At 51.7% G+C, this 22,895-nt stretch overlaps 2 protein-coding genes across 2 annotated transcripts; one reads left to right on the top strand and one right to left on the bottom strand.

Annotated features, from left to right (window-relative positions):
* Positions 1–55: 55 nt before the first annotated feature.
* LOC101765501 (putative F-box/FBD/LRR-repeat protein At4g03220) lies at positions 56–1,207 on the top strand. The gene is made up of 3 exons (XM_022824342.1): positions 56–937; positions 1,041–1,099; positions 1,192–1,207. The coding sequence occupies exons 1-3, from the start codon at positions 56–58 to the stop codon at positions 1,205–1,207; spliced, it is 957 nt and encodes a 318-aa protein (XP_022680077.1).
* Positions 1,208–7,123: 5,916 nt separating this feature from the next.
* Positions 7,124–9,212, bottom strand: LOC101759668 (xyloglucan endotransglucosylase/hydrolase protein 31). The gene is made up of 3 exons (XM_004957633.3): positions 8,846–9,212; positions 8,314–8,414; positions 7,124–8,204 (listed from the first exon to the last, which is right to left on the bottom strand). The coding sequence occupies exons 1-3, from the start codon at positions 9,105–9,107 to the stop codon at positions 7,629–7,631; spliced, it is 939 nt and encodes a 312-aa protein (XP_004957690.1). The 5' UTR covers positions 9,108–9,212; the 3' UTR covers positions 7,124–7,628.
* Between the last annotated feature and the right edge of the window lie 13,683 nt (positions 9,213–22,895).

The following is a 22,895-nucleotide window of genomic DNA, read 5'->3' as shown; positions in this document are numbered from 1 at the left end:
CTCGCCTTATTACACGAATCTCGTTCTCTTGCTTCCCAGTTCGTCTTCCCAAGCCATGCCACCGCAAGCAAGTCGCCGGCGACCAGAGGGCGGCGACGGATACGCCGCCGATGGGGTGGACCGGCTCAGTGACCTCCCCGAGGAGCTGCGCCTCGAGATACTCGGCCGTCTCGGCAGCGCCCGCGAAGCTGCCTGCACCAGCGTCCTCTCCCACCGGTGGCGCGGCCTCTGGACCCGGCTACCGGACCTGGCCTTCCGCGGCGTCGGCATCGGCTCGGTCGAGGCCGCGCTCGCGCAGCTCGCCGGCAGCCCCGCGCTGGACCTCCTCAACGTTTGTGTGGAAGAGCACGTGAACCCCGAACGCATCTCCTCGTTGCTCCGCGCCGCCGCGCCTCTGGCGCCCAAGAATCTCACCATCGCCAGTGAATACGGACCACGGGGGGAGGGCGCTGTCGACCTGCCCTGCCTGGACCGCACTGCCTCCCTCACGATTAGCTTGGTGGAGATGTCCTTGGTGCCGCCCCAAGCCGGCGAGTTTGCCGCGCTCACGAGCCTCTCCATCGTCTGGTCCAGCATCGACGTCGCGGCGCTGCTCCCCCTCTGCCCGTGGCTGCGCGTTCTGCACTTGCAAAAGTGCTTTGAGCTAGGGGCTCACGCGGTTCTTCACTTGCCGTTGCTGGAGGAGCTCCTTCTGAGAGAAGACTTCTTGGAGTCTATTGACATCGATGCGCCGGTGCTTAAGAAGGTGGAGGTGGAGGTATTCGTGGACGAAGAGCTCAGCGTGTCGTTCTCTGCGCCAATGGTAGAGCTATTTGACTGGGTCCTCGTATACCACCAGTTTGATGTTGCTTTTGGTCGGCTATGGCGAATGAATAGTGTGCGTGAGCTCCGCATACAGGGGTACCTACCGTGCGTCGAGATCCAGTTGCAAGCAGATGTGCGTCCCATCTGCAGCCTCCTTTGCTTGGCTTTCATGAATAAATTGTTCTACATGTGTTAGTTGCTATGATGTTAATTGATTCGTTTTCGTATTGCTGCAGCCAGATCTGTCCGATCAAGACTGGTTCTGGGACTTTGCGAAAGCCATAGCACAGCTTCGGTTTCCCAATTTTTCTGTTTTGGAGCTGGATATCTTGGCAGAGGGACATGTTTTTGGACCAATGGTATTGCATCTGCTCCGAATTCGACCAGTTATACAAATGCTTAGGATATCCATGGAAGAGAATGATGAGTGCAAGGTAAACACTCACCAATTTTTTCCCCAGATCTATTTGTGTTGTTTAGATGGCCATTAAACGTAAATCATTAATGATACATTTTGCTCCAAACTTCCTTTCAGGAAAAATTTCCATGCTCAAGAAACTGTCAGTGTAAACAGCCTAACAACTGGAGAAGTGAAAGTGTTGCTTTGACTGGTCTTGAAGAGATAGAAATTGTGGGTCTCAAAGGAAAAGATCACGAAGTTGATTTCCTGAAACTACTACTGCGATGTGCAACAAAGCTTGAGAGAATGACTGTGAGGTTGTATGATGGGGTTTCACCAAGTAAAAGTGAGTGCACGAAAATCAGGCACGTTTTTAAGGAATATCCTGATGTGGAATGTGTTGTCTACAGCAAATATGGTAAGTAGATTTTGTATCCATATTAGCACGTCTCTAGATATAACAAGTATTGTCAGTATGCTTGGAGTCATTGGACAAGTTCATCAATGTTTTGTGTTGCTATTATATGAATAGGTTTTACTACCTTTCAATGAGCCTCGGCTCTCAATTTTGGCATGATGGTAGCATTGGGAATGTGTTAGAAAATATTACTAGATCAAATATGCGGAACAGATCAGTATATATGCCACATGTATATACAGTCCAAAGGTTGTTTTTTCTTTTCTCAGTGCTGAATCATTCTTTTGAAAATATACAATCTACTAGAAATACCTATGTAGATCCAAGATTTTCTGTGGTTAGTGTTGAATAAAGAGCATTTTGACAAAAATTAACTTAGGACTGGTTGAAAGGGAGATAAGAAACGTTCGTTCTGTGGCAGTGATGAAGGCATTCATCATTATTTCCCCCTGCCCTCTTGCTAGATTTAATTGGGGATGTTAAGGGAGTTTCTTTTTGTCTTCCAAACTGTTAATATTCATGAGGTCACTATCTATGCAATGGATGGGTTCAGAATTTCGAAGGCATGACAAATATGTGGGTAATGGTTGGGATTGAACCACACTTTTATGAGCAATTTGGGAGATCCAAAGTGCAGGCTTTTTAATAAAGTACCCCTATTTGTGAAGTTGTGATCCTGTATCGCTGATTTTCTCTTTTCTTTTTTCTAACTGGTCAACTCTGCAGATAAAGGGAGCAAAACCAAGAGGTGGTGCAATTGGGGGCAAGGTTGCTAGAGGAGGTGACGAAAGATTTTTTTGGTGCCAGCAAGGGATGGCGTGGCCTATGCAATCAACCTGATGAAATCATACTGTTTTTGTGGATTTTGAAGGAGAAGAACATATTGTCAGTCAGCTCTTTGAAGTGTTTGATTCTTTTTTGGGAAATGCTGTTGTCTTTTGTCGGGAACCTTAGGAGTTGGGTGTGTTTTCAGTTTTGCATTGCATATTGCCTTGTCAGACTCACGGTTATGTGGCCAAGATTTCAGGCTTTTGGACCCCTTTTCTTTCTCTCCATTTTGCTAAATATAAATCTATTTAGGTTTACGTAAGTCAAACTTGTTTCATTATCAATAGTAGGTTTGATAACGCAAGGATGACATCGCTATATTCTGTCATGAAACAAATTTAACATAATTATATATATTATTAGTCAAATTTCTATGTTAGACTTGGTGAAAAAATGTTGCAGATCAAGTTCCAATCCTAACAGGTATATATTTGGGAATTGGGATCGAATAGAGCACTTTCCGAAGAGGAACGAGATCCTTTAACGTTTCGTTCTCATGAGGGACGTTCTGCTGCTGTGGAACATTGATTGAGCATCCGATGGCAAGAAGCAACAACAGAAGAAACAGAATGGACCCCTTGGCCCAGGAGCACGATGCGGCCCAGTCTGGACGCAAGTGGAGGAGGAAAAAGAACGCGAGGCTGACGGAAAAGGGCACGAGGCTGACGGAAAAGGGCGTGAGACTGACGAGAATGAGTGCAAGGAGGAGAGAAGCGGCGTGGAGGAGTTGATTGCTAGAGGGAAGAGCTGCTATGCTCATCAATCTTGTACGCAAGTATTAATCCACCTTCTCCTGCCATCTCGTCAACATGAAAGGATCACTGATACTGATAGAAGCTTGAACTCGATTGAACTTTCTCTTTTCTCATGAAAGAAGCAGTTGGTTGAATCTGTATTACATAGCATTCATATGGAAAAAGAGGCTAACAAAGAGCATCATGCTTTCAATACGTAAGTAATACAACCCCACTTTGTTATTTTTTATGTGACATCAAATTGATTTTAGTTATCCCAAATCCAAATCCCAAGTATTGCTACTCCTTGCTTGTTCTCTGGAATTGCACAAGGCCCTGCTCATATTATTTTTTCCATTATAGAGCTATGTTGCCTAGCTTTGTACCTCATGTTGGCATGGAATTTAGAAATTCGGGTGAGGGTTGGGCATTTTGGGTTAGTTATGGTAGGCAGAAAGGCTTTGAGGTCAGAAAACGGTACACAAACAAAAGGCAATCTGATGGGAAGATTGCATCATGTAAGTTTGTTTGTGCAAATAAGGGTTATCGATTGAAAGATAAAAGGGATCATTTAATAAAGTGCCCTCAAGCTGAAATTAGAACTGATTGTCAAGTGCACATAAATTTTATAATGAATCGAAAGAAGGAAATTTTGAAAGTGACTGATCTGGTTTTGGAACACGATCATCAACTGCACCTTCCAGAAACCTTGCACTTAATGGTCTCACAAAGGAAAATTTCAGATTTACAAGCATTTGAAATTGAAATAGCAGATGATATGGGAATTGGACCCAAAGCTGCACATGAGTTGGCTAGTCACCAAGTTGGTGGACCACTCTATTTTAGCTACACCCTTCGTGATTACAAGAACTATTTGCGGTTCAAGCGACCGCAAGAGATGGCGTACAAGCCGGTAGCATGCTTAAGTATTTTCAAGACAAAATTGTTGAAAACCCATCATTCCAATATGCATTGCAAATGGATTGTGAAGAACAAATAGCAAACATATTTTAAGTTGATGCTAAAATGATCGTGGACTATGCACACTTTGGGGATGTTGTTAGTTTTGTTTGTAGTGTTACCATTCTGTCCATTATTTCTTAAAACCCTCCAATTTTGATAAGGAGGGTGGGGAAGAGGCAGGTAGAGGTGAAGCACAAGCACAAGCTCAAGCACCAGTTGTAGATGGTACTGATTATAAAGATTACATGGGTGAACTTAGCTTCACTCAAATGCTAATGGTAATATTGCTCGTATAGTTACTTTACAAATTCAGATGACAATTTAGAAAGTCTTACTTTTTTATTTCATTTATTACAGGGTCCAATCACAGAAGATCTTTTTTACTAGATGTTGGTGAAGTACTTTTGTTTTTGAGCAATCCTTGGTCTAAGTATGTTGCAACTTTTGACATTGTAATGTTCAATTCTGGAGTATTTTGCCATACTGAGTTCAGTCCTGGAAGCATAAATTGAATAGGAATGTCTACTGTCTCAAAATGACAGCACTGAAGTCTTGTGCCTAATGTGCCACCTGAAAATTAGATTCCAGACCTGTGATGATTCATCAATGCATTATGTCTTATAGCTGTGCTGAAATACATTTGACAAAACAATCATCATATTCTTACGTTTGACAAAACAATTGTCATATTCTTAGATCCGTTTGGTAGAGCTCGGCTCCTCTCAAAACGGTTTCAGCTCCAGCTCCTTCAGTGGAGTGGCTTCTCTAGTGGAGCTGAAGCCGTTTTGCAAAATGTCTGGTAAAACGGCTTCTCAACAGTAATATGGGTAATTTTATGATCACTTGATGCTTGGAGAGAGAGGAGAAACCGGTGAAGCTACTTTTTTTTCTCCTCTTCTCTAGTGTAAGCCATTTTGTGGCTTCTCCTCGGCTTCAGTGGTGGAGCCATTTTGAAATTGCCCCTTTGACAGGGTTTCACCAAAAACCGGTGGAGTCAAAGGGTTTCACCAAAAACCAGTGGAGAAACACTTTAAGAACCCTACCGAAGGCCTTAGTTTGCCATCCTAAAATTGATAGCAATAGAATGACCCAATTACAATAATCATACTCCCATATTGACACAGTAATCAGACTCAAATTGCCAAACATGTTTGCTACTATCTGAAGTTCAGCATCTCAGCTTGTTGCCTTTGTCCTCCTGTACGGCGGCCGCCCTTCCTCCACGGTGGTTCGAGCTTGGCAGCACCGGTGGCCCTCCCCGTGGCAGTTCTGTTCCTCAGCACGCGAACCCCCTTGCGAGTCCCAACCATGGCCTGCCCCATCGGCGGTGGCGGCGGCCGGTCAGAACAACTCCGCGATGGCCTAGGTGACGGGGACGAGCGCGGCAAGCATCCAGCGTCGATGGACGGCGAAGAGCGAGGCGCAGCACCCAGTGGTGCTGGGTGGCGATGAGAGAGCCGCGGTACCCGGCGGCATGGTGGCGGCGACTAGATGCCTGCTGCCGGCGCTCCCCTTTTTTCCTGCGGGCAGAAGAAAGTGCGTCATCTCCTCTCGTGTGTGTGCGCCGTCGGATGCCTAATCGACGTCCCAGGGCAGCCGAACGTCCCCTACCGATGAGGACGATGAGGATGAAACGTTAGAGGATCTCGTTCCTCCGGAGAGGCAGTCAGCTGGCAAGGTTAGAACGGGATTTCTAAACATCTCCCGAGTAATTTTATTTGCTGTTTTCACTCAGTTTTTAGCGGCTGGGGACCTGGGGTCTTGTTTAGATTCGTACAGCTTTGATTGAAGCGTTGTGTTGCTGGGCTTGGTTTTGTTATTCTGGCCGGCCTATTAACGAAGTCCGTGTTGAACTTGTGAAACGATGGCTCGCTGCGGGGACCTCGCCGGCGCCGAGGAGGCAGGCCTTCGCGTCGGCGCGGCTGAAGCCTGCCCTGAAGGCCGGCCACGGCCATCTGCCTCATTGCCTCAAACAGTTGGGGCTTTCTGATAATTAAGTGGTTCCTTGATGAGTAGGAGGCCCAGGATGCCGAGTATTCAGCCCACCGACGAAGGCAACATTTTTTTTTTCTTTTTTCGCGATCTTGGCATCTTGCGTCGGCATGCTTGTTGTACGTGTGTATCTGACAACGACAGACAGCAGATCGAAATACGTCGCGCCATGCTCAGCCCTGTTATTAGTTTGAAAGTTGAAAGTTTTATTTTTTTCCTGCAACAGGATACTAACTAAGCACTCTTGCACACGTCATGGAAGCATGGTGCCGGCCCTCCAGCCTCCCGTCCCCAAGTGGCCGGCAGAGGTACCCTGCAGCTGGTGGCACGGCCACTGAGAGAGAGGTCACTGTTTTTGCTTCTACGCGCGCAGCTTTCCCAACTTGCTGTAGTTCAGGTTCAGCCTGAGAGAAATGCACACCTCTTGCAAGTTGCAACAACTTGTATGTAATCAGTGACATTTGATACCGTTTCGTATCCTTAAGATTTCGGTAGCTCTTTTTCCCAAGTTGCAACCACAACTTGTAGACTAAGGGGGTGTTTGGAGAGGGGGTGCTAAACTTTAGCACCCCACTTTTAGCACATTTTTAGCACTTGAACTTCCAAACAGGGGTGCTAAAAGGTGAGTGCTAAAGTTTAGCACTCTTGTTTTCTTTAGCACACCCAAGGAGTGCTAAAAGGTGCTAATGGGTGCTAAAAGTGGTCCCCAAGCCCACTTTTTCCCTAGTTGCCCCCTCTCTCTCCTCTCCACTTTTCCCCAAGCCAGTCATAAATGATGGCAATGTAGTCATTTCTCACTCAAGGTGCTAAACTTTAGCACTGTATCCAAACAACCCCAAGTGCTAAACTTTAGCGCTCTATTTCAGGGTGCTAAAGTTTAGCACAAGGTTCCCAAACAGGACCTAACACCTGAGGCGAGTAGCAGGCGACGATCGATGACGTGGAGCGCAAGAGCAATCGTGAAATGAATTAAAAATAATCATATATCCTCACCGACACGACACATGTATATATAATATATAAACATATATATATTTATATATATGTGGTATACTAGATCCGTATTACAGTGGGCATGCATGATGCCATGAATCATGCAAGCTTGCCCCTTTGGGGCGGCACGCATGTGCGACCAAATCACCAAATGGAAAAGGCAACAAAATAAACACAAAGCAGAGCAAACGGTAGACGACGACACCCCCCCCCCCCCCCCCCTTTGTTGGCAAAATACGCCAACGACCAACGCCTCAACCACCACCCGGCTCAGCCCGCCTCACAAACAGCCAGCGGCGGTGGTGGTAGGGCAGCCACATCCATCCATGTCCATCGATCGATCTCACTACCCTTTCCATCGATCGCTCACGGGGTAAAAACAAACAGCCAAGGCAAGGAAACAAACACGCAGGCACCAACCACATCGCCGATCCCAGCAGAGCAACCGGCCAAGATCTCGCTCTCGACCGCCGGCGACGATCCGCCACCGGCCGTCCTAGCACTCGGGCGTGAGCGAGTGGTCCCTGCGGAAGTCGTTGCAGTAGTAGTACACCATGTGGCCCTGCTGCGCCCAGCGCATGGCGGCGTACTGCTGCTGCGTGAGGCCGGCGCCCCGGGGCGACGCTGGCACGGGGCGGCAAGCCGGCGGCGCGGCGGCGGAGCACCCGGCGATGACGAACCGGTCGAGGTGGGCGACGAACGGCTGGTAGCGGTAGTCGGCGCGGTGGCGGCCGTCGTCGGTGGCCCAGTCAGAGGCGTCCCAGATGGAGCCGTACACCCACATGGGGCGGTCGGGGAACGTGAGCTCGGCGCGGCGCTCGTAGCGGCGGACGGGCACGTCGTCGACGAAGAAGGTGATGGCGTCGGGGTTCCAGAGGATGGCGTAGGTGTGGTACCCCGCCGTGGGGTCGAACCAGAGGTGGAACCGCATCTCGCGGCCCACGATGCGGCCGTCGCCGCTGCCGCGGACGTACACGTTGGTCTGCAGCGTGTAGGGCTCGCCCGGGATGGTGCCCAGGAACTCCATGTCGATCTCGTCGTGGAAACCCGGGTGCGCCTCGTTGTTCGACAGCTGCAATACGAGACATCTTTGCTATCAGGTACTCTGTTGTTGTTGCCACATTACAAGTGCAGAAGCAAAGCAATTTTGCTCAGAGTGTAGTAGGAGTGTGGTAGCTTACGTAGAAGGCGGTGTTGGTGCCGGCGGTGTAGCCGGCGGGGAGCTTGATGCGGGTGGAGAAGTAACCGTTCCTGTAGGCGTGCTTCGACTTGAAGCCACTCCCTGCATGGCCGCAAAGATCATCATCATCAAACTACTAACTTGCAATTTGCAAAGACTTGCGTGAAAAAAAAAATCAGTACCATAGTTATTCTGACAAATCAAGATCTCGATATCGTTTACTATTCCGGTATCCAGTACAAATAGTATCAATGGGAGCTAGTGCAAACAATTGAAAAGGACAAGTAACGCATGTGCCCAGCCCCAGCCTCTCATCACATTCACATTGGCAGCAGCAGGCCAGTAGCAGTGTCATTGTCAGCAGCGAGACAACACAACATAAGGTCTGAACACGTACGTCAATGGGCCACATGGAAGGGCATGGCCACAGTGCAGCCACACTACAGTGCTTACTTGTGTGGCAAAACAAAAGCAAAGCAAAGAATAATCAATTTTGGTAGATTATGATACTAATAGTAGACACGCGCACATACCGCAGGTCCTGTCGAGCCAGATGGTGAGGGCGGAGTGGTCGCCGGAGAGCGTCTGGTGCTGCGGCCCCCACTTGTTGGAGTACCCGCGGTTGAACGGGATGGGCCTGAACCTCGAGCTCGGGTAGTACCCCGGCGAAGGCTGCGCGTCGGCGCCGGAGGTGGCCGAGATCGCCACCACCAGCACCAGCAGCAATGCCGGCACGACGGCCGCGGCGCGCCGTGACATGCTACTGCTGCCGCAGCTAGGAGGAGCTGCGGCCATTGCTAGTTGTAGCTTCAGCTCCGAGCTCCTCTGGTAGTGGCAGCTAGCTGCGGCTGGGAGTGAGGGAAAGAGGAACGCTGTGCTGCGCGAGTGTGTTAGTCCACCAAGCGAGTTTATATAGAAAGGATGACAGAGAGATGAGCAGGTAGAGAGAGCACGCAGTGAGGTGGGACCCGCTCACAAGGCGGGGTTGGCAAGTGTGGTAGGAGTGAGTAAATGAGGAGCGCATGCAAGGGGGCCACGGGGGAGGTTGATGGAAGTTAAGACGAAGGGAAGGGGAACAAGAGGCCGGTGCAGCACGGGCCGGTGGTGTCACCTGCCGGGTGCCGGTGGCGGTGCCTGGCCTGCCTTGGCAAAGCGCCAAGCTAGCTGCCGCAGCGGCAAAGCTGATCTCCCGTAGCCTCTTGCGCAACTCAGCTGTATCGTCTACTAGAGTGCTAGACTAGGCTGCTGCCTGCCATAGTTTGCTTTGCTTGCTTCGGCATCCAACCAACTGCTCAACCAACCGGCACTGTTTGGTGAGTGAGTGAGTGAGATGCGCGTGATCTTTGCTAAATTTGGCAGCGGAACGAAGCTTCCGGTTCCTGGTCGGTTTGCGGGCACTGTTTGCAGTTGGAGCTCGTGCATGCTCCTCCGATCCTGTGTACTTCCAAATCCCAAATGATGTGCTATGGGCAGTTAGCAATAAAGTTACCTCCTCCGATGATGATCCATCTCGAAGTAATTAAGTTACCTCCTCTGATGATGATCCATCTCGAAGTAATTGAAGTAACATTTCTGCATGCTCAGGGGGTGTTTGGTTTGGGGCTGAACTTTAGGGACTAAAGTTTGATCTTTTTAGTCCCTAAACTGCCAAACAGAGGAACTAAAAGTTGTTAAAGTTTAGTCTCTAAAATTTAGCTCTTTAGTTCTAGGGGATTGATAAAATTTAGTCCTAAGGGATTGATAAAAGGGACTAAAAGGGACCTTGTCCTGTGCCCCTTATTAATGCCCCGTCCCTCCCTCCCCCCAACTTGCCCTCCCGCCTGCCGCCTCCGCCGCCGGCCTCCCTCCCACCCGGCTCCCGCTGTTGTAGCCCCTGCCACCCGCCACTGAGCGCGCGGTGGTGTCGCTCCGCGCCGTGCCGAAGAAGGCCGCTGCATCGATGGCCTTGCGGGTGACGGGGAACGCCACGGTGACGGCAGAGGGGGAGGCGCACACGATGAGGCCAGCGCGCCAAGCGTCCTTGCGGAACACCTCGACCGTGTCGTGGAGGAGGAAGCGCGGCGGGGATGTCAGAGGCGGGGGCCGCGGGCGGACGCGGCGGCGAGCGGGACGCTGCCGGCTGCGGCTTTCCTCCAGGTTGGCGGACCTCCCCTCTACACTGGGGGCGAAAGGGGCCCTCATGGAACCTTGCGGCGGCTGCGGCGGTCCTTGGGGTGGCAATTCGGCAGTGCGAGTGGGAGGAAGTGGAGTGAGAATTAGGAGCAGTTTGGTATTTGTTCAACTTATTTAATGCTTTTTAGTCACTAGACTATTCAGGGGATTAAATTTTAGTCAGGGACTAAGGAGGACTAAAGTTTATTTAGTCCATAGAGAACCAAACCAACCGGGCCTTAATTGCAGTGAAACATCGGAAGTGACGACGCCGTACGGCCGCTCCAATAATTGGGGAAGCAGGGCAACAGGCCGGGCTCCTGCGGGCGCCTGCCGGCGGTAACTCGCCATGATTGACAGTGTCGGCATCGTTATTAGTATTGTTTTGAAATTAAAAGAAGGGGCGGCCGGGGCCGTACGCTTATTCGGTGTGGAATGTCGCCGCGAAGCACATGTCTTGCGCGCCGGCCCCATGTTAGTGGCGCAGTCGCACTTTCGATTTATGCGGGTGTTTGCGTCGCTAATTCCGCGCTCTCACTGCCGCTCTCACTTAGCATTTTCCTGCCACGCATGATTAAAGGGCTTTTTGGCTTTAGGGTGTTAAAGTTTAATACACACCAGATGTGGATGTTTAGATGCTAATTAGAAGTATTAAACATAAGCTAATTACAAAACTAATTGAAGCAACAGTGTTGAATGTACTTGAAGCCTGTACTGATATAAAGAGGCTTAGGGGTTGTTTGCCTAAACTTTAGTACCTGTCACATCGGATGTTTGGATACTAATTAGTAGTATTAAATATAGTCTAATTACAAAACTAATTGCATAGATGGAGTGTAATTCACGAGACGAATCTATTAAGTCTAATTAGTCCATAATTTGACAATGTGGTGCTACAGTAACCATTTGCTAATGATGGATTAATTAGGCTTAATAGATTCGTCTCGCGAATTAGCATAGGATTCTGTAATTAGTTTTATAATTAGCTCATATTTAGTTCTTCTAATTAGCATCCCAACATCTGATATGACACTATTAAAGTTTAGCACAGCTTTTGATTTGGTTTCATACGCTACCTCAAGGGCTAATAGCTTTAATAATATTAAAGAGAGGGGGTATCTATAGTTCATCTCCAATAATGAATCACCAGCTCATCAACATATCTTATAGTCGTTTTAGCTTTTCTAAGTTTATAGGTATTTATGTGCATCTAGACATACACTGTATTTAGATGCATAAAACACTTATGACCTAGAAAAATGAAAATGACACATGATTTGGAACTCTTTTGTTCTTCTTCTGATTCCCTGGAGTATTTGAGGAGAAACCTAGGGGGTGTTTGGATCCTGGAGCTAAAGTTTTGTCCATGTCACATCGGATATTCAGATGCTAATTAGGAGGACTAAACATGAGTTAATTACAAAACTAATTGCAGAACCCCTAGGCTAAATCACGAGACGAATCTATTAAGCCCAATTAATCCATCACTAGTGAATGTTTACTGTAGCACCATATTGTCAAATCATGGACTAATTAGGCTTAATAGATTCGTCTCGCGATTTAGCCTAGGGGTTGTGAAATTGGTTTTGTAATTAGCCTATGTTTAATACTCCTAATTAGTGTCCAAACATTCGATGTGATAGGGGCTAAAATTTAGCCCGGGGATCCAAACACCCCCTAATTGTTCTAGAATACATCATTAAAAATTGCTACACCATTTGTACATATTACAGTCAGTTTTGTTAGTTGCATGGTATTAAAAACAATGGTGATGAGTGGAATGTGCGGTGCAGATGCTGGGTTGTTTTGAATGCACAGCAAAAATAGGAACCGTAGGAATTTGGATGAGAGATCTCGTGCTTGGGGAAACCAATTGAAGGCAGTAGTAAAAAAAATAGGAGGTTCACTGGAGAGGCCTGTTTTTGACGCACGTACGTATAGGCCCTTCCTGATCCTCGTCGGTGGACATGCTTGCGTACGCGCTTGGAAATTGCACAGTTAGCAAGCGTGGATACCCCCACATCACGTACGTACACCATGCATGCTGCCGCGCATCCTCATCTTGTTGTGGCCGACGACGCTTTCAATCCAAGCTACAGCCACCGCTCTTTGGAGTGTACGGCAGCAGGCGCCTCCACAGTGTGCACAGGCCCCAAGTTGCAATGAACACACTACCTAATGTAGATAGGTGCACTTGAGGATACCTTGTAGGAGTATTATTGGAGTAAACGGGACATCTCACATGGCTGCATGCGAGGCCTAATCTAAACTGGGAGCGGCCATACGCGTCTCGCCAAGTGCCGCCACTGTGCGCGCTTACAAGTAGTAGTAGATCCCAAAGGCATAGCCGAAGCCAGTATTCAACTCATCAGAGAATATAGTATGAACTCATGTCGGAGCGAGTAATGAAATCAACAGGGGGTGTATGGAGGGGATGAAGCCAAGTCCAGCATTTCCGCCAACCCAATCAACCATCCCAGGGCCTCGACGGCTGGCGTCGGCGCACATGCGCAAAGCTTTCCGCTCAAACCAATAGTCTGCTGAGGGTTGAATGAAAAGTAAGCGCCGGAGTAGAGTTGAGAAGGGCGCACGAAATGCGCGCCCGCCCCCATGTCGATGTCGCTACCTAGTAGGTCTACGTGCGTGGACGGTGGACCACCCGGCCTGGGGCCGGAGCTCTAGCGGCGGTTGGTCGCTCGACGGGATCGCCGCCCCGAATCCAGGTACCGGCGTGTGCTCCGCATGTGAGGTGAGGCGTCGTCATCGTCCACGGCGCGGCCGTCGCTTTCCGGCCGTTGTTGATCGATCGAGCCGAGCGCTCGCGTTGCTGCTTGATGCGCGCCCCGGCCGCCCGGCCGGGCGGGCGCAATGATGCCGGTGGCGATCGCCGGTATCTTATCTGAAATCCTGAACCGCGACGGGACGCGGGCGTTATAGCGAGTGCATTGGCATCTGTCAACTCGATCGACGGTACGTGGAATTATTGGAGGGCGTATCATTTGACGCCGGTCGATGCGGATCGATCGGATCTACGTCAGCTGGTGCATGCTGCCATCAACATCGGTTCAATTCACACTCGCTCGTGCCCTCCATCCTATGTTCCGTGCCCTCAGGTTTTACAAATATCTGGCGCTCTGTTTCGTCAAAAAAAGAAATCCAGAGAAAATATCTACTAGTGTTCTGATGTGCCGGTCTGTAGATGATAGAATCGCGTACGTATTGCAACAGCGGGCATGTCATGTGGCACCACTGAGCAAAGAAGGAGCGGCTGCGGGTGCCTGATGGAGGTTGACCCTAGGTCGACGATGGCCTAGGAAAGGAAAGGAGCTCCACTAATGCATCCGAAAAGGAGGCCCGCCGGCCATGTCCCCCCTGTCCGGTTGGTTTCGGGCTCCGTAACATGCGCCTCTCAAAATCTCATCATCATGATTCATGGCGCGCGCGCGCGCTTTCAGACTTCCTCCCCTCAGGAGCCGGGTCGATCCAATCCAACGGCCGTGCACGCACGTACCTGCTACGAGATGGAAACCTTCCTGTTTGGTCAGACCGTTACGTTAGCCGTCGTCCTCGCGTACGACTGGGCGCAACAACAACAACAACAACCACCACCGAGCCCATGTCGACAGACAGCCACCGACCGGCGGTACTGCACCGTCCGTCCCCGGCCTCGGCGGGGAGCCGGGATGGAAGCGATCGATCGGGGTGGCCGCAGCAGGCGGCGGTGCGTAGTACGGAGCGCGCACCCAGCCACCGAGACCCGGCCGGACGGCCGCTAGCTAAGCAACTATGAAAAGCGTCGCGTAGTCGCATGAGAAGGAAAACATTCCCCTCTCCCTGTCGCTGGCGGCCGGCTGGTTCCGTCGCGCAATCATGCGGCCACATGCGGCGTCCACCGACGGTGCTCCAGCGAGCCTGTGACGCTGCGCGCGCCGTGCGCTCATGCGGGCGGGCGACCGACGGTCACGCACTCGGCCCTGCCTGCCTGCGGCACCGACACTCTGCTAGTGCTAGCTCCTTGGATCGTCGTGCTTATTCCGTCTAGTACGTACTACTGCTACGACCTAGTGTAGGTGTAGCCCCTGCTACTCTGCTTTTCATCCCAAGCTAAGCTGTGCGGTTGGTGGATCCATGTGGTATGTGCGGCACGCGTCGTGCCGCATCATGTTATGTGCGTCTCCTCCTCTCCCCTGCTCGTGCTGCATCTCTGGTCCTGCATGTACGCGCAAGCATGATGCGGCGAGCTGGGGAACACGAGTGTCGGTGCCAACCCGGCCGCGGCGTCTGGGTCGTGTCACACTTACTACTGCTAACACCAAATAGATCAACCCTAAACTCTGACACGTACACCCTGGAAATCAGGAGTCCAGCCATCCAGGTCGGAGGAGTACTAGCTAGTGCATTAAAACAGCAGCCAGCGTCCGTATCATTTCTTTTCTTTTCTTTTCCTTTTTTTTTTTCGAAAGAAAGGTCTGCATCGTGCTTGACCAAACCAGAAACACAGGCCCGCCAGGGGAAACCTAACCGGACCGGCACGCTGCTACGCTACATGCGCTGCACCGTCCTTGCGTTCCCAAGCTAGTACAGTTCGTTGACTGGATTTCCCCCAATCCAGACCCCCGCGATCGGCTGCGCTGCATCCGCGTCCTCTGCTCGTGGCACCTGATATGACACTCCGTTCCCAAGTTTCTAAACCCCGGACTTCATGGCCGCCTGACTGCCCATTCCGCGATTACGGTGGACGCCCCCACGGGCACGGGGCACGGCTGCTGGTGCCATGCGCCATGGGGCAGAGGGACTCCCCGTCTCCCCGCCCGACAAGTGGTCGCATTACGACTTGCTGCAGCTGACCCGAACGTGGCCACCGTCTTCTCATGTCACTCACATCAGGCGTGCGTACGAGACGTGTGGTGGTGATTGGGCAGTGAACAAGCGGGCGGCCGGGTGGGGGTGTGTTGGCCGCTGCACGTCGCGCGTCGTCGTCGTCGGCGACCCGCCGCCAGTCGACACGGCTCGCGTACCCTGCGCATGTGCCGGCGGTTTGACTGCTGTCCGGCGCCGCGTACCCTGCGGTGCTCGTCGCGGGGCGCGCGGCGCGCCAGATGGGCAAAAAGCGAGCGCTGTGGCAGCGAACGAACGCGGCCTACTGTGCACGGGCACGCGACCCTCCCTCCACATGTGGCCGTGGCGGTGACCCTCCGGCATGTGCCGCCGCTTTTGGGAGGGCTTTAGCTTTTGTCTTCTCACCGTCGGTCGGCACCACCAATCACCCCAGCTCTAATTAATGAGCCTGCATGCACAACTGCTCTCAGGAACTGCATCAGTTCAGTTTTAACTGATGTCTAAATGCAAGTCAAAATCTCTACTGGAATGTCAAATAAATCTAGAAAGAGGTTTTTATGTCAAAAAAACCTTATAAAATCTATTTTTCCCCTTCCAAAATCATCATCTAGCTAGGTCGTGTGGTGTTAAATAGATCCTTGAGTTCTCAAAATGCATTATTAGTTTCTCGAACAATTAAATATAGATATGATTAAATCCAAAATATAGGTGAATGATATGAGTATTAATTCCATAGAACAAAATCATGAGGATTAGAATAAAGAAATAAATAAAAGAATAATAAACGAAAGGAGAAGAAAAAAAAACTATGGGTCACAATGGGCTGCTCCTGGCATGTATTCTGCAGTGGTGACAACATAACAACCAGGCCGAGCTGTTGGGCCACCATTCAGGTGCACAAAAAAGACATGGTGGGCTTTTCGCGCCAGCGCTGGGGGCCCTATTGGACTCCCATTCCGACACGGGAGGAGACAAAACAAGCAACCTGGTGGCACAGCTTGACGCTTCGCAGGCTGGGCCGCTGGGCGAGCCGAAAAGGACATGGTGCCGAATTGGTAGCCCTTCAAAATTCAAATTATAGAGTTCTGGCGTCAGCGGCACGGAGTCACAACTAAAAATGGCAACGGGTAAAACCCGCGCGGATATACGAATCACAAACCCGCACCCGCGACAATATATCCGTTGCCCGCGCCTGCGCCCGCCGCCCGCCACGGGCAGCAATATGCGCCCGCACCCGCTATCCGCGGGCCTATTTTTCCCGCGGGCATGCCCGCATACCCGCTAGAAGTATAAATGGATGAAGCATACTCGGCGACGGGAAAATAGGCAGGCGGCGGCGGGGTCGCGGGGGGAAGCTGCGCCGAGCAGGAGGAAGCGAGGGCGCCGAGCAGGGCGGGCCGTCGGGACTCGGGAGGGCGGGCGGCGGCCGAAGGGAAGCTGCGCCGCTGGCCCGTTGCGGAAGGCGAGGCCCGACCGCCCGAGGAACGGAGGGAGGGGCGGAGCGGAGGGTTGTGCCGCTGCGCCTGCGGGCGGCCGACGGTGGGCCAACGGGAGCGGGACGGCGGGAGGTCGGATTGTGGCTGTGCCTGGGCGGGAGGCCGACGGGCAGGACTCGTCCACTCGGGAGGATAAGAAACCCTAGCAAATCCATTATATACATGTGTAGCAGGCCCACCTATCATGCGGGTTTGCGGGTACGGGTAAAGTATTTTCATACCCGCAAATTTTTTACCCGCGGGCATAAAATCAAACCCGCACCCGTACCCGTGGGTACAAAATGATACCTATATCCTCACCCTAACGGGTTTTTACCCGTGGGCACGCGGGTAATCTGTACCCGTTGCCATCTATAGTCACAACTCACAAGCGGAGGCCGGAGGCGAACGCCCGGTTGGGCATGTGGCCACCCTGCTACTTCTCCTAGCTCTTGCCTGATGTACGCTGGGCACACGCCACCGCCCGTGGCGATCGATGCCGGATTGCCGGTTCGTCTACAACGGCGGCGGGGCCGCGCGCGGTGGCGCCGGACAGCCTCCTGATGCTGACCGACTTCAAGGCCAGGACTTTGATTCTTCAGCATCCAAGACTTGAAACACACCTTCCGGTCATATGTAGTCACGCATGCAACTCAGCGAAATTGATTCGATTCGATGGCACAACGTTTTAGGCGGATAACGAGGATTCATGGCAATTTTCGCTGTTCAAGTTTGTTGCTAAACTGATCGCTGGCTCTGAAAACTGAAACCAGACCGTTACTTTGATAAGGAAAAAGCTGTACCGCTAATAAGCTGGCATCTGATTCCGGGAGCAAAGTTAGTAATAATGGAGATAGATTCGTGAAGCAGCTAGCCATCTAAAACTGATCTCTTAGCGTCACCTCTGCTTCTGTCCTGTTGCTCCTACGGTGATGATCCTGCGGAAGAAAGGAAAGCAATACGAGATCAGAAAAACAAAAGCATCATGCCACAATCCACGTACGATATGAACACAGCCAGATCAAAATCACTAGGGCTCAGCTGCTCAAAGAGCTATAGTTACCAAGAGACGGCGATGGGGTCGGAGCTCCCGCCGGTGATGAGCTGGGGAAGCTTTTCCACCCAGCAAACGGATTTGGCCGTGGAGGCAGGAGGTAAAACTTCTCGGCGGTTGCTTCGGCGCCGGTCGTCGACGCCGGGTTCTCCGGCTTGAAGGCGGCCTGGAGCCTGATTGCTGCCGACGGCGGCGCGTCGGCGAGCAGCGCCAACGCGAGCAACAAGGCCACCATGATCTTGGATGGCGCCATCGTCGATCTCTTGGTGAATATGCAGGCTGGATGTCTTCTGCGTCGTCCTTGAGGGAGGGGTTGCTGGTCGATTTATCTAGGGGTTATTTGGATCTCCTATAGTATATGTGTTAAGACTTAGACCATGCTTGGAGTTCTTACGCAAACTGGGTTTTCTTCTTACCGACTTCTGGCTGTTAGTTAGACCATGTTTAATTTGGGGTTCTTACACTTACACTGGGTTTTCTTTTTACCGGACTTTGTTCCAGAATCCATTTGCAAGTACAATCCCTGATCTCTGTTCCAGAATCCAGATACAAGTACAATAACTTAAATCTTCGAACCGATATTTCAATAAAAGATATAAAGTATAATTCTACAAAAACAAGAGCAAACTCACCATCGCTTCAAAAAAGAAGAAGAAGAAGAAGAGCGAACTCACCAGGGAAATGCCGAAACCAGCCAAGGAGCGAACTCACTCAGCAATAAACTCACGTGAACTCTCCATGGCACAAACTCAAATGAACGCACACGAGAGAACTTTGGAACGGGTACGTTCAGAGTACACGAGTTCCTGCGGATAATGATGTATATGTTCCAAACGTTATCTTCTTTTAACTCCTTGTACTAGAGAAAGTGGTCAACCTGTATGCCGCCAAACAACTAAATTAACAATAATATAAAATGATCGTCATTGTTTTTTTCTCCTCTTCGTGAGAGACCTATCTTAATTCTTGACAAAAAGACAAGTAATTTCCAGCTAGAACAATCAGCCAATATAATATGGTAATAATTTTTTACCATTAGAATAATTCGGTAATGCTATGAACCAGGGTTTAGAAAAAAATAGACGCTCAGCTCTCCACCACTTATTTCCATCGACACAACAGAAACGATGGGCCAACGTGCGCTCTCCACCACTCATTCCCTCCCTGCTTCCCGTTCCCTAGTTCTCACCCTGAGCTTTCTACAACGTTTATCTTCTTCATCTCCATAGAGCTCCATCGAGCAACATGCTCCTGAACTCAGCGAAGGACATCATGGGGACATGCTCGCTCTAAGACGCAGCGCGGCTGCTGCAGCAGGGAGGGCATGGGCCCAGCGAGCTCAATGCAGGAGCCACCGTTGCTGCTGGTACAGGAGGTTCGCAGGCGGAGCTGAAGGTACGGCATGCCGATTGGGGCTGCTACCTCCCCGTGGTGGTGCTCGGCCTCCTCTGGAACCTCTTATTCATCCTCATCTCGCTGTGGTGCTCATTCACAGCCGCTTGGAGTCTATTTAAAGTATAATCTCTCTTGAACATACTGATCTTAAGGCACGACTCACACTCAACCCCCTCTAATCGCCATTTCAGTTCTTACTTCAATGGCCATCGCCCACGATGATCTGCACATATATACAACGACAAGGTCATGGGAAAAACGGTACCCAGTAGCATTTCACAGGCCACCAAATGCAATGCCCTGTTCAACTTCGGAGATTCAGTGGCCGAGAGAAACCGGCAATGTCTGCGTCGTCAGCAGCAGCAACTCGACGGATCGAGCTCGAGGTGCTCATCACCTGCGCGCGCGCACACACACACCCGCCGTACGCCACCACCTACTTGGGCACCGCGTAACTAAAGATCGATGGCACGCAAGAGCAAGGTGTGGGTGTTCCCCTCCTAATCTTGCTTCCAAGCAACAGCTAGCAATGCGTGTCCAGCCTGTGTGCTGGTTCACTCGTTGTGTCGCGTCTCTCCCTGTGGGGTGGCCCTCCATCCGTCACACCACCAAGGCGCACATCACTGTATTCTTGCTTTCAATATACGGAACAGCAACAGCTAGCGAGTAGTTCTATAATCGTCAGATGAGAGGACCAGCAGGGTCTCTAAATTAATATGGCCCCTTCAGATTTCGTAATTGGGACAAAAAAAAATGCCTCTAACTCGGAAATTTATGTCCATGTTCTAATTTCCGATAATCAATAACGGCGATTTCTGACAAACGTAACGCCGTAACGGAAATATCCGACCATGCCGGAAGTTCCTACAATCGAAGCCGTGGTTTCCAACCTAAGAATTTTTTTCTCTCTTCCTCATATGTTTCCGCTTTTCTTCATATCCTTCCTTCATGGCCTTATTCCTAAGCTCAGCAGGACCTTTATCATTACACGACCTTGGCAATTGCTAGAGAAAAGCTTGATGGGTTTTCTTGGTACATACACATGCCTTGTTCCTTTGCACAAGAGTTTTCAGTACCCCCATTTATCCCCGTCTGATCGCCATTTCGATCCTGACAAAAGTTAAGCCATGAGAAGGTAGACCACTGCTGCCTCTACCATCACCACCAATGCAAACTATCACAGGCACCCGATGAGCAGCCGGCTTTACCACGACCGAGCGAATCTTGGTTGCGCCCGTCTCCGTAGTCCTGCCATCATGCAGTCCTTGGTGTTCATTGAATCTCCCGTCTTGCCCATCCAAAACCCTGCTGCATAGGGCCGGCCGGCCTCAGTGTCATGCAGTCCTTCGTCTTCATGGAATCTCCTGTCCTACAAATAAGATTAGCACACGCAACAACAAAGCCATGGCAAGCACTGAATAGCTAAGCTAACAATGCTTCACTACTGCCCCATGGGCCATGGCGATGGCCACGGAAAATAAAGCCATGCATGCGCGCCAGGGGGTTGAGCAGACACTCTCAGAGACGTCACCACAACAAAACGACGCACCGCCGACGAAGCAGTAAACCACCGACGCGCCCGTGCAACATGATATTATAAGGGGGTGTTTGGATACGAGTGCTAAACTTTAGCAAAGTCACATCGGATGTTCGAATGCAAATTAGAAAGACTAAATATGAGCTAATTATAAAATTAATTGCATAGATGGAGTCTAATTTCCGAGATGAATCTATTAAGGTTAATTAAGCCATCATTAGCAAATGGTTACTGTAGCACCGCATTGTCAAATCATGTCAAACTCATGGACTAATTAGGCTTAATAGATTCGTCTCGTGAATTAGACTCCATATGTGCAATTAGTTTTGTAATTAGACTATGTTTAATACTCCTAATTAGTATCAAACATCAGATGTGAAAGGTGCTAAAGTTTAGAAAGAGGTACACCCCCTAAAAGATATATAAAAGGAGGACCGTTTCTGTGGTAAAGTTGACTTTTGGTACGTCGAACCTGTCGCTGGGGTCAAAATCGAGTACAACATGTGCAAAAAAGGAGAACCGTCGGAATTAGATGCAAAACTGGAGAAAACCCTAATCCTAATAGAAAAACGGGCTGCCCATTGCACGAGAACCGTGTGCCTGAATCTGCAGCTATAGATGTCCATGCAGCCAGTGGCTCGTTAGCCCGGCACGGAGCCCATTTTTTAGCCTGAACCTAGCCCGGCCTGGCACGAAATTCTTTGGGCCCGTGCTGGCCCGGCCCGGTAGCTCGTGTCGGGCGTGGGCCGCCACCTCGGCACAACGGGCAGCTCAGTCGGCATGATTTTAGTATATTGGCCCGAAATGGCCTGTTAACCTCCTCCCTACTGGCCCAACAGCAACATAAATGCAGCCTGCTAACTCTCACCCGTCACCCTTCCTCTCCCTATCTGCTGCCCACCGCCGTCTCCCTGTGTCTCTCGCATCGGCATCTTCCCCAGCTCCGCGTGGGGGCTAGCTCCAGGGAGCGGCGGTGGTGGCGGCGTGGGGGTTCGGGAGGAGCGGCGGCAGCTGCAGGAGGTCGGGAGCGACGGTGGCGGCGTGGGAGGTCGGGAGGAGCGGCGGTGGCTGCGGGAGGTCGGGAGCGGTGGCGCGGGAGGTCGGGAGGAGCGGTAGGGGCGGCGGCGCGGGGGGTCGGTAGGAGCAGGAGCGGCGGTGACGCGGGGGCCGGGAGGAGCGGTGGTGGCTGCAGAAGGTCGCGAGCGGCAGCGCGGGAGGTCGGGAGGAGCGGTAGGGGTGGTGGTGCAGGGGGCCGGGAGGAGTGGCAGGGGCGGCGGCGCGGGAGGCCGGGAGGAGCCGGAGCGGCAACGGTGCAGGGGCGAGCGGCGGCGGCGCGGGGGGCTGGGAGGAGCAGGAGTGGCGGTGGCGCAGGGGTCGGGAGGAGGAGCGGCGGCGGGGAGGGGGGACGTGGGGGGCCGGGAGGAGCGGCGGGGGCAGCGGCGCGGGGGACCGGGAGGAGCGGCGGCGACGCAGGGGTCGGGAGGAGCAGGAGCGGCGGCGGCATGGGGGATCGGGAAGAGCGACAGCGGCGGCGGCGCGGAGGGCCGAGAGAAGCAGGAGTGGCAGCGGCGCGAGGGCCGAGAGGAGCCGGAGCGGCGGCACGCGGGGCCAGGAGCGACGGCGGCGTGGGAGGCGGGTAGCGGCGGCGGCACGGGAGGCCGGCGGCGCGAGGGGATGGTAGCAGCGGCGGGCCGTCGTGCCTCGCGTGGCTTGAAGCCGGCCGTGCTTGACAGGCCAGCCCGGCACGAAAAAGGCCTTGCGGGTCCGCGCTTGGGCCACCGGTGAGGCCCGTTGGCCAGTGCGTCACGGCACAAAAATTAGCGGCCATGCTGGGCCCGTGCCGAACCGGGCTGGGCAGCCCGAATGGACATCTATACCTGCAACACTTTCTCATCCTGCATCTTCCGCGTGCCTGGGCCGTGGCAGCTTGGGCCTGCGCCAGCCTTCGGTCGACCATGGGTCATGGCAGCTGGGCGGGCTCGCATGTGCCTGGGCCAATAGTATCTGGGCCTACGGTTGATCGATGAAGTATGCAAGGAGGCCATCAATACGATCCAGAAGGTGCTGCAGGGGAGGTCACCGTGGAGTACGTACGATTGTTTGTGCATCTCGGCAGCAGTTAGTAGAGCAAT

The sequence above is a fragment of the Setaria italica genome, chromosome II (assembly GCF_000263155.2).
Source record: "Setaria italica strain Yugu1 chromosome II, Setaria_italica_v2.0, whole genome shotgun sequence".
In the NCBI taxonomy this organism is placed as follows: Eukaryota; Viridiplantae; Streptophyta; class Magnoliopsida; order Poales; family Poaceae; genus Setaria; species Setaria italica.
Note: the sequence above shows the minus strand (reverse complement) of the source record. Positions and strands in the feature narration are given on the sequence as shown.